This window comes from Oncorhynchus masou, unplaced genomic scaffold (assembly GCF_036934945.1).
Source record: "Oncorhynchus masou masou isolate Uvic2021 unplaced genomic scaffold, UVic_Omas_1.1 unplaced_scaffold_1741, whole genome shotgun sequence".
In the NCBI taxonomy this organism is placed as follows: domain Eukaryota; kingdom Metazoa; phylum Chordata; class Actinopteri; order Salmoniformes; family Salmonidae; genus Oncorhynchus; species Oncorhynchus masou.
Genome location: NW_027007561.1, coordinates 8,526 through 24,615, shown reverse-complemented (window position 1 = coordinate 24,615; position 16,090 = coordinate 8,526). Strand labels below are relative to the sequence as shown.

At 45.7% G+C, this 16,090-nt stretch overlaps 1 protein-coding gene across 1 annotated transcript; it reads left to right on the top strand.

Moving 5' to 3' along the window:
- The first annotated feature begins 527 nt into the window (after positions 1 to 527).
- LOC135532136 (protein phosphatase 1 regulatory subunit 29-like) lies at positions 528 to 4,628 on the top strand. Its single transcript, XM_064959764.1, has 3 exons — positions 528 to 1,281; positions 1,348 to 1,449; positions 1,596 to 4,628. Exons 1-3 carry the CDS (start codon positions 919 to 921, stop codon positions 3,996 to 3,998), a joined length of 2,868 nt encoding a protein of 955 aa, XP_064815836.1. The 5' UTR covers positions 528 to 918; the 3' UTR covers positions 3,999 to 4,628.
- Positions 4,629 to 16,090: the final 11,462 nt, after the last annotated feature.

Below are 16,090 nucleotides of genomic sequence, written 5' to 3'. Positions count from 1 at the left end.
TCGCACATGATGGTCATGAATAAGCATCTGTTCTGTTTGCAGAGAGTGGCTGTCAGAGAGAAAGGGGTCATGCTGGTGTGTGTTAAACAGGGCATTTTTCGACTCCCATTCAGGATGGGAGTTTTCTAAATCATTGCCCCAGAGTGATTTTATAGCTGTCCCATGTGATTAGGTTTTTTATACATGTGTAGGATCTTAATTTGAGCCAGTTTGCTAATCCTGCATCAACAGGAAAAGTGAATTATTATGTGGATTAAATTAATGGACATTTTTGTAGGGGTTGAAACATTTTGGGGAAAATCAAGTCTAAAATTTCAAAGTGAAAATTACAAACTTCAGAAGCCTTTTTAAACCTCAAATACGTTACACGTTTAACATTTCCAGGAAAGTTATCCTGAAACAGGGTGATCAAATTAAGACTCTCCATCTGTATGCAACACTGGTGTTTTGTGTTCTATGTTGTTTGGTTCATTCCATGTTATTATTGTTATGTGCCACTCTATTGTTGCCTCACGGTATTCCTCTCCTCTCTTCCACAGACTCACGTCTCTCCAGCGGATCCTGCTACTTCCTATCAGATCAATCAACAAGACTTCCTGTCGGAGAGATTATGAGGAATAGCTGTTTCACTCCCCACGGCAGTCCAACAGGAAGTGAAAAGACATGGGGACTCTGCTAATCACCATGACAACCATACAGCTGTGACTGACTGTGTGAGGCCCCTCCCTCTTTTTCTACACCCAGGCTAAACCCATTCTCCCATTTCTGAGGACAACCTAGCTACGCCAGTCCATCCCCCACACTCTTTCTCCTTTAAACTCAACCTCGCTTTCCCTTATTTCAATCCCACGTTTCCTCCATCTCAACAAAACCTCCCTCTTCATTCGTCCTCCTCCTCCTTCTCTTCCCTCCATCGTCATGCTCAGCAGGCTTCACACTCACTCCTCCTCTTCCTCTCCATCTACCCCCACCCTCCTCATCCTTCCCTCTCTCCTCCTCTTCCTCCACCTTCCGGGCCTGGTCTGGGGGGACTGCTGGCTGATCGAGGGCGACAAGGGCTACGTGTGGCTAGCCATCTGCAGCCAGAACCAACCTCCATATGAGACCATCCCCCAGCACATCAATAACACGGTCCACGACCTGAGGCTCAACGAGAACAAGCTCAAAATGATCCCCTACACCTCCATGTACCGCTTCACCAACCTCACGGACCTCAACCTCACCAAGAACGAGATCTCCTACATCGAGGACGGGGCCTTCGCTCAACAGGCCAACCTACAGGTACACTGGGTGGTGGGTGGGTTGATTGATTTAATCTTAACGTAATCCTTTCTGGTTCTCGACTAGGTTCTCCAGCTGGGCTACAACAAACTGACCAACCTGACAGAAGCCATGATGAGGGGCCTGGGCCGGCTGCAGTGCCTCTTCCTCCAGCACAACCTCATTGAGGTGTGACATTGGTTGATTTTTGTTTAGTTTTTAAATATTTAAATTCTACTATTTGCTAAAGTTAAGTTGATATTATTCTGTATGTACAATATGATTCAGATTTGTTTTAAATATATTGCTTTCTGTCTCTGTATGTTCTCATCAAGGTCATTGGCAATAATGCATTGGATGAGTGCCTCAGTCTCAACAGCATTGACCTGTCATCCAATAAGCTGGCCCGCCTCGACCCCTCCACCTTTACCATTTTGAATCGCCTCATGGTGTGTGAGCTGGCTGGGAACCCCTTCCATTGTGGCTGTGACTTGTACAACTTCCTCACCTGGCTGGAGGCCTTCAATAACGTCACACACACCTACGACCGGCTCCAGTGCGAGACCCCCAGGGAGATGTTTGGCTACCCACTCCTGAGTCCCATCGCGTCCGGCCACGCCGGGCACAACGCTCGGACGATTCTGTCCTCTGTCTGCCGGGATGGGGTCTTCATCCCCGGGATGACGTCTCTCCCGCCAGACTCAGATTCCTCCGGAATGGGCCCGGACATGTTTGACCGCGTGGGTCCGTACCACCAACCCACCACCTCGTCTTCCTCCACGGAGCACAGCTTCAGCCCCAGCATCAAGCTCCACCACGTGTCCCTCTTCACAGCCTCTATCATGGTCCAGATCCCCAGACCTTACAGCAAGATGTACATCCTGGTGCAGTACAATAACACCTTTGTCTCTGATGTCATGAACCTGAAGCTCAAGAAGGAGATGATCACACTGAACAAGCTCAAGCCACACACCAACTATACCTTCTGCGTGGCCTCCATCCGGACCTCCCAGCGCTACAACCACACCTGTCTCCAGTTCTCCACCCGAGCCCAGAACCCCGACGACATGCCGCCAACACCTTCCACCACCACCCACTACATAATGACCATCGTGGGCTGCCTCATCGGGATGCTCTGCATCCTGGGCCTCATCTACTATTGTCTGAGGAAGAAGAGGAGGCATGAGGAGAAGCAAAAGTCCATCTGTGTGAAGAAGACAATTCTAGAAATGAGGTATGGCCCGGAGGTGGCGGCGGCCGTGGGGAATGACCCGTCCGCGGTGCAGAAGCTCCAGGAGCAGGCCCAGGGTCAGGGCCACCACCAGTACCAGCACCACACGCACGGGGGCAAGCTACCGATGTCTGCCTCCTCCTCGGGCATGCTGCACTCCGCCAATACCTCTTCCTCCAGACTCTCCTCCATCCCTCAGGATAAGATGCCCACTGCCTTCTCTGAGGCCATGCTGACCAGCAAAGGCAACTACATGGATGGGAGGACGGAGGGGGTGATGAGAGATGGAGGGATGGGAGGAGGACAGGGAGGGATGAAGGATGAGGATCTAAGAGAAGAGGACGGGACGGACGTGGGGGATGATTCCGACGATGATGGGCGAGGCTCGGCCTCAGAGATCTCCACCATCGCCATGGAGGTGGATAAGGTCAACCAGATCATCAATAACTGCATCGACGCCCTGAAGCTGGACTCTGTCATGGCCGCCTCCTCCACTGCCTCTTCCGCCACCACCACCACCTCCTACCCCACCTCCCCTCCACCCACCTGCACCTCCTCCTTGACCCGTGGCCTCATCCCTCTTTCCCCCGGCATCACTGAGACCTGCCCGGGCCTGCCCTCCCCTACCACCAAGATCCCCCCTCCACCGCCGCTCCCCTTCTCCGTCCCTCTCTCGGAGCGTCCGGGGATCAGTGGCGGGGGGTTTGTGTCGCCGCCCTACCGGCCGCCTCCCCCTGCGTCCGCTGTGCGCCCCGTCGTGAGGCAGATGAGCGCTGACGCTGCGGTGGTGATCAGTGCCGTGAAGAAGCAGTGCAGCACCTCATCCTGCAACTCCATGGGACGTGACCGGGAACGAGGGACCGGAGGAGGAGGCCGGGTCTACAGCCTGGACATCCACGAGCCCCGCAGCCCGGACACCTGCCAGCAGTACCCAGGGGAGAGAGGCAGCCCCGCGGGGTGTGGAGAGCCCCTGGAGCGGCTGCCTCTGGTGGGGAGCGGCGGGGGAGGAGGTGGGAGTGGTGGGTGTGGTAGTGGAGGTGGTGGTGGTGTTGATGGTATTACCAACCAGCATCACCAGCACCACCAGCAGCAGCAGCAGCAGCAGCAGGGGCAGGGACAGGAACAGCAGGAGGACTACCACTGCTCAGAGCACCGCCACTCCGTCCCAGCTCTGTACTACGAGGGCTCCCACCAGGGCTCGCCGCACCAGAGGGCCTCCTTCCTCAAGCCCCTGACCCGCTCCCGCCGTGATGCCGCCTCCTACTCACAGCTCTCGCCCTCCCGCCACCAAAACTACTCCGGGTACTCCTCCAGCCCTGAGTATTCCTCGGAGAGCTCTCTGAGGATCTGGGAGAGGTTCCGGCCCTACAGGAAGGGCCAGAGGGATGAGTCATGCTACGTCACGGCCGGGAACGCCTTAAGGAAGAAGGTGCAGTTTGCCAAAGGGGAGGACCTCCACGACATCCTCGACTACTGGAAGGGCGTGTCAGCCCAGCAGAAGCTGTGAAAGGAAGACAGGAAGTGAGAGTGAGACATTGTGGGAAATTGAGTTTTGAGTAATGGATCTCTTGTTGATCCCGGTGAACTGCCAATTTGAGATGCCGAAAGAAAAGAGAGAAAATAAAATGAATGAGGGTGGTGAAAGAGTTAAGTTGAGTCTGACTCATTTACAGTAGGTTTCATTGATCAGTGTCAAAACATGTTATCATCAGCAGGACCAGAGCTGAGAGAGATGACAGTACAGCAGGGTCATTGTGGACTGTAGGACTACTTCTGGAACCTGCTCATCGTCTTTACATTTATAATTAGAGACAGGGAGCCCAGGCCAACCATCCAATCAGTATTCAGTGAACACTTCATGTGTAATTCACCTGTTGGAGTGTCATTCTCTGTGCCACACTTTCATCTGTGTGTAGAGACGGGAAATCAGATGACGTAACGCCTGTTTGTGTCTGCATTGAGTGTATGCGTGTGTCATCGAGTGTCCTGTATGTGTGTGTGTCAGTGTTTTTGTGTGTGTGTGTGTGTGTGTATGAGTCAGTCTAAACTCCTACACATATTTTTGGGCGCATGTAGGGCGCGGAGATAATGTGTGTGTCTGTGTTGGTGAGACAGAAACACAGTGAGATAATATACCCAGAGGGAGTGAGAGAAATAGAGAGAGAGAGAGAGGGGGGGAGGGAGAGAGAGAGAGAGAGAGAGAGAGGAGAGAGAGAGAGAGAGAGAGAGAGAGAGAGAGAGAGAGAGAGAACAGAGCGTCAAGCAGCCTCTCCCTCCTATCCCTCAGATCATCCATGCTATTGGATGGTGCACAAACATTTGCATTTCAATAGTGGCTGTCACAGTCACAGCAGGCAGAGACGAATAAAAAGGAAAAACTGAAAACACTCAGGGAGGCTTTACGGTGTGAGGATGCAGGCTTTTGTTATGTCTCAAATGCCACCCTATTCCCTAAACAGTGCACTACTTTTGACCAGGGCCTATGGGGAATAGGCTGCCCTTTGTGACACAGCCTTTGGGTCTTCAGTCAGCCATAGCACAGGACGAGCCAACCAGGCAGGCAGGGTAATGCACTGTGATACAGGCCAGACGTAACCTCCTGTGAAGATAGGGAATTGACACAGCAGTGTAAAACAGTAGCCCCACCCCTGGAGCAGAGAGGATCAGGTATCTGGCCCTACATGTTGATCTATGATCAGACATTTAACCTGGACCCTGTGAATGGGAATCAGATTGTGAACAGCTGTATTGTTGTTATCGGTGTCTTGGGTAGCGGTCGCTGTGACTTCCTAGGTTCTGTAGACAGATAAAGAGAGAGATGGAGAGACCGTAAAACACAGAGATAAAAAAGAGAGTAAGAAAAGAGAAGGGAGAGAGATACATTCTGCGTATTGTGCATATTCATGTCAGCAGATTAATGTGGGTCAACAGAGCTAAAATACAGACAATGTGCATCATTTGATGTGAGCACTTTGTGTGCTGCTGGCAATCCTTTTGTCGAGATGAATGTGGCTTAAAACGTCCATGCCACGTTCAATAATGTGATCAGAAATGGATCGTGGTCTTTCCCTGGTGACCCACTTCAGACAGGTTCACCCACACAGTTCCACTGTACAGCAGTTCGAGCTCATGAGAATAATACCCCTCTTATTTCATAACAACTGAAGGAGGGGCGGAGTAAGGAGGTACCCCTTTAATCAACACCAACACCTCTCTCTGGATATTAACAATATGAGCGTCCACTTTAATTAGACACACTAATTAGCAATTAAACAAGACTGTGTCATGGGGAGGTTGTCTGTGTACGTGTGTGTGCACGCACGCTGGTCGGTCAATATGCAGCGGTGGGTTGGGTGTAGAGTGCTTAAGCTAATTGAATTAGATCTGCCTGCCAGGCTCGAGAGTTGATTAGGAGTCTGTGAGATTGGAATATTGACAGGCAACTGTGGAGAAATGCATAAACAAGGAGAGAACAACTCATATCCACCTACACACAGACACAGAGAGAGAGAGAGAGAGAGAGAGAGAGTGTGTGAGAGAGAGAGAGAGAGAGAGAGAGAGAGAGAGAGAGATATATAGATAGAGAGATAGAGAGATAGATAGATAGATAGATAGATAGATAGATAGATAGATAGATAGATAGATAGATAGATAGATAGATAGATAGATAGATAGATAGATAGATAGATAGATAGATAGATAGATAGATAGATAGATAGATACATTCACCTAGTCCACTTTAATGCATGACCCAGCTGTTAACCTTTTCAGTAGAGTGACCTGTATGTATTAATCCTATAGGAGGCAGTCTGTCATTGTAACAGCTGGCTGCGTATGAAGGACCAGTGTTGGGGAGTAGTGAACTACATGTAGTCCAACTAGTAATGTAACTACATTTTGCAGTAACTTGATGGTAGCTGAGTTAAATTAAATCTTAGTAGTGTTTTCAGAAGTTCATTACTTTTCTGCCATGTAGAGGTCTGGCTAGCTACTGGAACTACACACTACTTTTTTTTGCAAAAAGTAGGGAAAAAAAGATATGGCATCAGACCTGCCTAATTCTCACTTGAGACATAGTTTTTGTGTTTAATAGGATAAATTACACATTCTGTTAACATCTAACTACAGAGCGATCTGTTCTTGCTATTTGTATTCTATGACATTTCAAATGTACATATCATTTTTCATGGAGTAGTTTGGATGCAGTGAACTGCTTTTTAAAAGTAACTTTAGTTCAGTAAACTATAAACTCTTTCTTAAGGGCAGCTTTAGTGTAGTTTAACTTCTTCCAGTGTGCAGTAATTGGTAGCTTGGAAAACTATATTTTCAGAGCAGCTTCCCCAACACTGTCAAGGACACACTGACAAATTGTAGTCACCTCTAGAGAAATGGGAAACAGGGGATATCCAGTGCTGAAGTCTCCCAGGTTAGATGGACCGATATGATTTACTATTTACTATGACTTACATACAGCATTTTAGTGCATTGAATTAGGGTATGTTTCCATCAATAGCAGCAGTGTTGTAGTGTGATGTAAGGTGGTAGCCAAGGAGATACTTTTCACAAGGAGAAAATGTTCAGAAAGTGAATTTCAGCCTCCCTCTCTCTCTTTCTCTCGCTTATTCACCCTCTGTGTCCTCTTGTATGAGTGTTCACTGTTCCACACACACACACACACACACACACACACACACACACACACACACACACACACACACACACACACACACACACACACACACACACACACACACACACACACACACACACACACGCCCCTAAGCGCCTGGGCCTAATGGGAATGTGGCTTCAGTGGTGTGTAGCGATTGAACACGACGTCTCTGCATGGGCTTCAGCAGAATAACACCTGTCCCCCTTTATCCAAGGAGAACAGCTGGAAATTACCTTCCTCTGAGAGTTGAATTGTATTAGCTCTCCTCCTGCACAAGATTTGTTTCACTCCCTCCTTTTCCACTTTCTCTTCCTTTTTCTTTTTTTCCCAAATATTTTATCTTGTTTCAGCTGCGCTTATTTGTGATGAAATGATGCATGTTGAATACAAACCAGTCTGTGGGTGAGAGTGGTTCAAATGAGTAAATGTTATATAAATGTTACCTGGATGTTACAAGAGGTGTTTTTTTTGGTTCCCTCAGCTCTCTCTGTTTGAAGTAGCGTTGGGTTATGATTGGTTTATCCTGCGAGACTGATCCGAGGTCAAAGGTCATATTCCATACAGATCCATAGTGCCGCCATTTTGGTTTTCCATTGGAACCGACAAGGTCCTGGAAGGAAAGCGTCACAATGCCAGCTCTCTCAGTGAAAGAGGAGAGAGGAAATCTGACTGGATTTACAGAACGCTTTCCAGACTCTCCAGTCTTCCTGAAGGAAACAGCTACAACAAACAAACAATTATGGGGATTTAAAGGTACGATAACCACGGATCTCCTCTCTGACACACTACACCTGAAAACTCTACAGAGGAACTGCTATGCTACCGGAGGCTAACTGTGACTGACTCTGCCCTTCACCATTCACACACAAGAGGGATTCTCAAGGAACCTGGCGAGAACGTTTAAAAACACACAATCGGATAGGTGACTTTTTTGTAATTTTGGCTCCAAATCCCTGAACTCCTAATGTAAGTTTACAGACATTGACACGTGTGAGAAAGTGTCCTGCCCCTTCAAAAAGACTCAGATGGTTGACAAGCTGTGAAAGGATTTTCATCTGTACAAACCAGAGCCCGTACATACAACCATTACAACTGCCACCATTTTGAGTGTGTTTGAAGTACAATGTAACAAAAAAAGATGTTTGGTTTGGTTGTTTCATACTACAGTTTCATACGTCTCAGATGTTTTTATGACTCAATTTGCCATTGATGAGTTATTCTATCTAAATAGGATGTATGAATCCCTAGGAGGAGTAAGACTGAAGCTCATTCAAGTGCTCTCCTGCTCAAGGACCTGCCTCGATCATCACACATCGTTTCCACAACATTCCCAGAGTGCTTCTGTCACGTCATAGCAACGTTTGCCCATTTGTAAAATGGTCCTTTAGCCAAATACAGTGGCAATTCAATTTGTATTTTGTACTAATAAAAAATAACCCAGTGAGGGCTCTTCTCTCGGCTTGCTTGCACTACGTTTGTTTTTACGAGAGCTCTTTTAATGATTTTACTCTCATGTAGCCTATGCCTCCCAATCTGTCACTTCAAAGCTATTTTGATCAAATTCTTTCAACTCTGCACTGGACATACCAAGGAGGGTCTTGGGTCAAAACTAGTGCACTATAATGTGAATAAGATGCACAATATAGTGAATAGGTCGCCATTTGAGACAACCAGATATGCAGTGCCTTGCGAAAGTATTCGCCCCCTTGAACTTTGCAACCTTTTGCCACATTTCAAGCTTCAAACATAAAGATATAAAACTGTACTTTTTTGTGAAGAATCAACAACAAGTGGGACACAATCATGAAGTGGAACGACATTTATTGGATATTTCAAACTTTTTTTTAAAATCAAAAACTGAAAAATTGGGCGTGCAAAATTATTCAGCCCCCTTAAGTTAATACTTTGTAGCGCCACCTTTTGCTGCGATTACAGCTGTAAGTCGCTTGGGGTATGTCTCTTTTTTGCACATCGAGAGACTGAATTTTTTTCCCATTCCTCCTTGCAAAACAGCTCGAGCTCAGTGAGGTTGGATGGAGAGCATTTGTGAACAGCAGTTTTCAGTTCTTTCCACAGATTCTCGATTGGATTCAGGTCTGGACTTTGACTTGGCCATTCTAACACCCGGATATGTTTATTTTTGAACCATTCTATTATAGATTTTGCTTTATGTTTTGGATCATTGTCTTGTTGGAAGACAAATCTCCGTCCCAGTCTCAGGTCTTTTGCAGACTCCATCAGGTTTTCTTCCAGAATGGTCCTGTATTTGGCTCCATCCATCTTCCCATCAATTTTAACCATCTTCCCTGTCCCTGCTGAAGAAAAGCAGGCCCAAACCATGATGCTGCCACCACCATATTTGACAGTGGGTATAGTGTGTTCAGGGTGATGAGCTGTGTTGCTTTTACGCCAAACATAACGTTTTGCATTGTGGCCAAAAAGTTCAATTTTGGTTTCATCTGACCAGAGCGCCTTCTTCCACATGTTTGGTGTGTCTCCCAGGTGGCTTGTGGCAAACTTTAAACTACACTTTTTATGGATATATTTAAGAAATGGCTTTCTTCTTGCCACTCTTCCATAAAGGCCAGATTTGTGCAATATACGACTGATTGTTGTCCTATAGACAGAGTCTCCCACCTCAGCTGTAGATCTCTGCAGTTCATCCAGAGTGATCATGGGACTCTTGGCTGCATCTCTGATCAGTCTTCTCCTTGTATGAGCTGAAAATTTTGAGGGACGGCCAGGTCTTGGTAGATTTGCAGTGGTCTGATACTCCTTCCATTTCAATATTATCGCTTGCACAGTGCTCCTTGGGATGTTTAAAGCTTGGGAAATCTTTTTGTATCCAAATCCAGCTTTAAACTTCTTCACAACAGTATCTCGGACCTGCCTGGTGTGTTCCTTGTTCTTTATGATGCTCTCTGCACTTTTAACGGACCTCTGAGACTATCACATTGCAGGTGCATTTATACAGAGACTTGATTACACACAGGTGGATTGTATTTATCATCATTAGTCATTTAGGTCAACATTGGATCATTCAGAGATCCTCACTGAACTTCTGGAGAGAGTTTGCTGCACTGAAAGTAAAGGGGCTGAATAATTTTGCACGCCCAATTTTTCAGTTTTTGATTTGTTAAAAAAGTTTGAAATATCCAATAAATGTCGTTCCACTTCATGATTGTGTCCCACTTGTTGTTGATTCTTCACAAAAAAAATACAGTTTTATATCTTTATGTTTGAAGCCTGAAATGTGGCAAAAGGTCGCAAAGTTCAAGGGGGCCGAATACTTTCGCAAGGCACTGTACTAATCTCCCTCCACTAGGTTGTCAGGAATGGTCAAAGTTTTCCATTCTAAAATCACTTCTGTTGTCTGTTTAAATAATACATGGTTTCCCTGCTAACTCCCAGCAAAAGGTGTAATGGTTGCGGTTTAGACGAGCTGTTGTGTTAAGTGGCCTTTGTTCAGGCTTATGAGATATTTAGCAGAACAGAGCTGTGTTTGGGGGCGTATTGGGGCGTAGAGGTTGGGAACACCAGGGGTGAGGCTGGATGCTGGATATAGATCACGGAAGACTGTATTCTATAGCACTGACCTCAAGTAGTTAACCTACATTGGTGGCCTACATGGAGCCTTTGGGCTTGGTTAGTTTTCCAGACCAGGTTGGAGTGTATACCTTGTACCCAGTGCACTGTACCAGGGGGGACTCGGTGCTCCACAACAATTCAAAAAAGCATGGCATCCCCTCTTGGGCACCCCAATAAGCATTAAACATATAAACATTGATTGGATCCACAATTTCTATAGTACTCACAAGAGTCACTGCCTAAAAACAATGAGTCTGAAGCCTAATCTCAGTTAGCTACTGTATTCCTCCATCTTTGTTGTTGAGTCCTCGTTGCCTCAGCAGAGCCCTGGCTTTTAACAGTGCTATATTCTAATTCTGTTGGGGTTGGGTCTATCTATCTTAGCTTGTACATAGAGTTGGTAATACCTACTTATCCCCCTTTATACTCTCCATGAGGCCCTGTTTCTGACATCTAAAGCCCCCCCTGGAGACAGAGTCTGCCCCCTTGGAGATGGAGTCTACGCCCAAATCCCTATATCATGCACTACTTTTGACCAGGTTTTATAGGGCTCTTGTCAAAAGTAGTGCACTATGTAGGGGAAATGGTGCCATTTGGGACGCAGACAGACAGACAGACAGACAGACAGACAGACAGACAGACAGACAGACAGACAGACAGACAGACAGACATCGACAGCTATTCAGGCGGCCATGACATCAATGCTTTATGTTGGATGCTATGCTTCATGACAGGGTGGAACAGTGTGAGTATTTGAAGAGTTTCCCATCTCTCAGAGAATGGGTTGAAAGGCCCAGTGATGTCTCTAGTTGTGCCCCAGCGGCCCTCTTCACACGGATGGACTGTGTGCAGACTACAGATGGACTGTGTGTGCAGACTACAGATGGACTGTGTGTGCAGACTGCAGATGGACTGTGTGTGCAGACTGCAGATGGACTGTGTGTGCAGACTGCAGATGGACTGTGTGTGCAGACTGCACATGGACTGTGTGTGCAGACTGCAGATGGACTGTGTGTGCAGACTGCAGATGGACTGTGTGTGCAGACTACAGATGGACTGTGTGTGTGGACTGACTGCAGACAACAGATAATGAAGATAAGTCCATGGCTCTCTAACGTGCTGTTGACTTGGATCAGTGATCGTCTACCCCAACGCTGTATGGAACAGAAGGCTACTGAGCTGTGGCTGTAGTGGAGCTGAAACGAAGGGGGAAAGAGAGAGAGACGGGTTGTGGCAGACACTGACTATATAGATGCTGCATAGAAGAAAAGAGCAAGAGGGATGGACACAGAAAGAGAGGGCAGAGGCTAGTGACAGGCTAGCTGTATGGAAGGAAAGGAAGCTATCTGAAGAGAAACAGACAGATGAGAGAAGTGAGAAGGATGACAAAAAGAAAGACTAACAGCAGAGCCGGAATGTATCGATGGAAAAGAAGCTATAGGAAGCTAAGAGACAATTTATTCTTGATCTGAAAATGTGGCCGGAGGCTCCATATGGAGGGTGTGACACAATGACAGAGTCTCCAGAGGAATGCAGAGGCCAAATTGATCTCTGTACCGTATAGCCGTGTGCCTTTCAAATGTTTGTAAGAATGCAGAGAGCTCAGTATAGCTCCGCATTGACATGATTGGTTGATGGTAGGTGAGGGCAAGAGGTCCTGTATAAACACATACTCACTTCTTTGGCAACTTCCTTCACAACAGCTCTGCGCTGCTCGGCAAAGCGCAAGAAGTACAAATGCCCTGACTTCTGCAGAGGCCATATCACCGTAAATGCTGCACGGCCAATATAGACTGCGGATTGACCGTGCATCGCCTTTTAAGTGGCAGAAAAGAAGCTGTAGCGAGAACATGGTGGGACATTAATCGTTGTCAGTTTGCAGCCACATTACAAAAAGCAGAAAGTGGATTACTTTTCCATGGGATTTTTTCTCCACCTCTTTCTAAGCTCTTTATCTCTCCAAGCATTAGGACCTCAAACTGCTATAACAATGGACCAGAGAGGCAGGAGGACAGCAGCTTTATGGCTGGAAATGGGGTTTCATTTCACATTTTACATCTCACATATTATGGATAAATCAGGGGTTACAGATATAGGATCTTAATTTGATCACTCTTTTGTTACTGAGAATTTCAGATGATGTACATAAATTCACTGAGAACCCACACTAACACATGGTTATATTAACAGTATTGTACTTTTCATGTAGCCTACTTTTGGACAACTAACAGCCTAACCACCGATCAAGGAACGTTCTGGACTAAATGTTCAAATCCTGTTGCGGCAGGATTATTTTTGCTGTGACAATATAGGTCAAATTAAGAACCTGTATATCTTGGTCCAACTCATTTAGAAGCTACAACTATTGAACAGTATAATGTTCACCCATAGTTTATTACTTTGAATTACTGTCTAATGGAACTTTCAATGGATTCAAATAAATTGTATTTTATGAATGATAATTGACTGATATCGAAAAGTGAAATTTGAAAGCATAAAATATTAAGCATTTGAAATACAGCACCATTGTGCTAGTTTATAGTCATTACAACTCAGTTCACATGCAGTTGAAAAGCCTTTTTTGACCCGCTACATGAATATTTCAGTCACTCGGGTTCCACTTGTAGTTTAAGAGGCAATGTTTTCACGTACAGTTGTTACTGCACTTAAATGTGAAGTATGGATGACTGTGCTTGTTTGGGCTTCAATGTATTTTACTCTGAGTTGAATATAGGTTTAGTGTTTCTGTCTCTCAATGTGAGAACAGTCCTATGGCCGGGGGCTGGGAGTGTATTGAGGGGATAAGAGGAAGCCTGGTTGGCAGCCAGCTTGCAGCCCTCCAGGCCTCTTGCTCGTCCACTCACTCCTTTTCTCAGGCTATACTCATCTGTTTATCGGCCTGAGAGACACAGTGTTCAGACCGTAGAGTGAAGTGACAGGTTGGCGAGAAAGAGATGAAGAGAGGAGAGGTGGGGAGAGAGAGCCGAAGCAGTATGATTAAACAGGAGTGAGCCATGTCCGGAACAGCAGGTAATAACGGGATCTTCAGAGAGGGAGAGATGGAAAGAAGGATTTCCAGAAACAAGTAGAGGGGAGATGATCCCAGGGCCTCAGCATGAAGCTTCTAACACCTTTTATCAGGAATCTGTCAACAGACTGCTTACATGGACCAACAGGATACTGAACACACACACACACACACAGAGAGAGAGCGTGGGAAGAGGACAGCGCTACAGAACCGAGGCTACTCAGAATCATTGGCACGCCTCTCTGGTATAGAACAGGTCTGAGAACAGATAGTAAAATCCTGCTCACGTTCCCACTAGCTTTCTCCTATCTACTTCATCATAATTATCCTCAAACAATAGCAGGCCTCATTTCAGCCTTATCTCAGCCTGGGCTCCATTGTTAACCATGACACTGGCTCCCCTGAGGTCCAACTGAGGATCTTTAGGTCATCAGCATAATGCCTGAAGTCACTGTTATTCTAGCCAGCCTAAAGAGTTAAATGGTTTTGTTATCATGATAGGGTTAATTCCAACATTAGTCCATGATGGGGAATAATCCATTTAATTTGTTTAAGGATGTGCCTTGGAGTACAGTACTACTACTTCATGAAATGTCCATTTTGCAAGGCAACAAACGACACTGTTTTCTTGCATGTGTCCTTTAAACGAAAACCATCCCTCTCACTCTGCCTTTCAGGCTGAATGTCTTCAGTACAAACTGAACAAATAGAGGTCTGTATCATCACTGAGCTTCAGCTGTTTGTGTCTGACACGTGTGGTTGCTAAGACGTCTGGAGTTGGACAACTTGTATAGGTGCAACAACCACACAAGCACTGTTTCTGCCTCCACAGTGCTATTCTGAGCTACAGTACAGCTCACATGGCTGTGTGGGAGTCTTTGTAGGCTGGGCGTCTTCATACTGAGAGTTGGGCTTTGTTCAGTTGGATAATTATGTTATCCTTTTGGAAGTAGCATTGCTTGTGGGATAAGGGGAACAGAGAATGAATGTGGATTCGTTGTTATTTATTTTAGTGTTCCTTGTTTGAAAGGGGATATTAATGAAGCAAGATCGATAAGACCGATAACTCTTGTTAAAAGTTCAGAAAGATCTTTCTTGGCAAAGTTTTGCGGATGCTTGATTAGTTTGTCTATCCTGCCGTGTGTCAAATCAAAGACCGAAGTCCTTGGCAAGTGAGGGTCAGGAGTTCAAACTAACTGTCTGAGCAACAATTATCACAACCGGGATTTGTTTCAATGTCAAATCTGTTTATGATTTTGTTCTTCTTTACTATCGGTCTGGTTGGCCACCCAATTACACTGTTTATACTTTGTAGCCCGAGGGGAAGCATGCTAGGCCTCAGCCAAGAGGTCTGAATCTCTATGGCACAGAGGTTAGTGTACTTGCCCTACACTCCAGGGTTGCTGGTTCAGATCCATGAGCAGGAGAGCACTACACAGAGCTTTTATACCTGTCCCAAATCAAGGCTCAGGAATGTCCAAGACCGTTATCTTGTATCATTTATTATGACGCATAACAATTTTGTTTTCTCCATGTGCACATATATATACAATTTTTCCTAAGGTTTGGTTCCCAAAGAGAAGGTATGGATTTAAAAGAATCTGTGAAATATCTGTGAATTTTGTACTGACTGTAAAAAAAGAAAAGAAAAAAAAAGTTGCTTGTGTGGCTTTTTGTCTACTGAGCTTGATCTGTCTGCGTGTTTCTTCTGGGTGGGTTGGGGCTTCGGGGTCTAGGGACGACAGTTTCAAGTACTTGATTATCTATGTCCTAAAGAGGTTAAAGAATAGAGAAGTTTAACAAGTGAAATTTAAAAAAGAAACAAAGTTATATTTGCATGATTTCCTGTATTTTTCAAGAGAAGAAATATATTGTTGTGTTTAACGAGTGGATGTATGTTGAAAACAAGCAGAACCGTAGGGACTGAAATACAAACTCATTTCTAAGATTTAGGTTAATTTTAAGGTTGACTTTCTTTTTAAATCTCTCTAATGTTGAATAGTTGCATTCATCTTTATCTGGTTTTCTGTTATATTCAGTTTCAGCCTAATGCATTTCTACTGTCTGTAGTTAGCATTGCTATATTTCTCCTATTGTTTCTGGTGGGTTGTGTGCTGTGGAAAAAACCTTCAGGCCTGTGGGTTGTTTCCATCCATTTGTTTGGAAAGCTGCAGGGATCTCTCCTTCTCTCTATGACACTGATTATTCTCTCCAATGGACCACAGTAACTCCACCCCCCTGGCGTCAAGCACACACACTGGTTCTGTTGTGATTATCTATAAACACAGTAGCAAGGTGTGTGCTTGAGTGA

Excerpts from the sequence above, each read along its gene's own strand:
- LOC135532136 (XM_064959764.1), top strand. The coding sequence starts at position 919 with ATGCTCAGCAGGCTTCACACTCACTCCTCCTCTTCCTCTCCATCTACC. Across the intron at positions 1,282-1,347 it reads CTCAACAGGCCAACCTACAG|GTTCTCCAGCTGGGCTACAA; the intron begins GTACACTGGGTG and ends GTTCTCGACTAG. Across the intron at positions 1,450-1,595 it reads TCCAGCACAACCTCATTGAG|GTCATTGGCAATAATGCATT; the intron begins GTGTGACATTGG and ends GTTCTCATCAAG.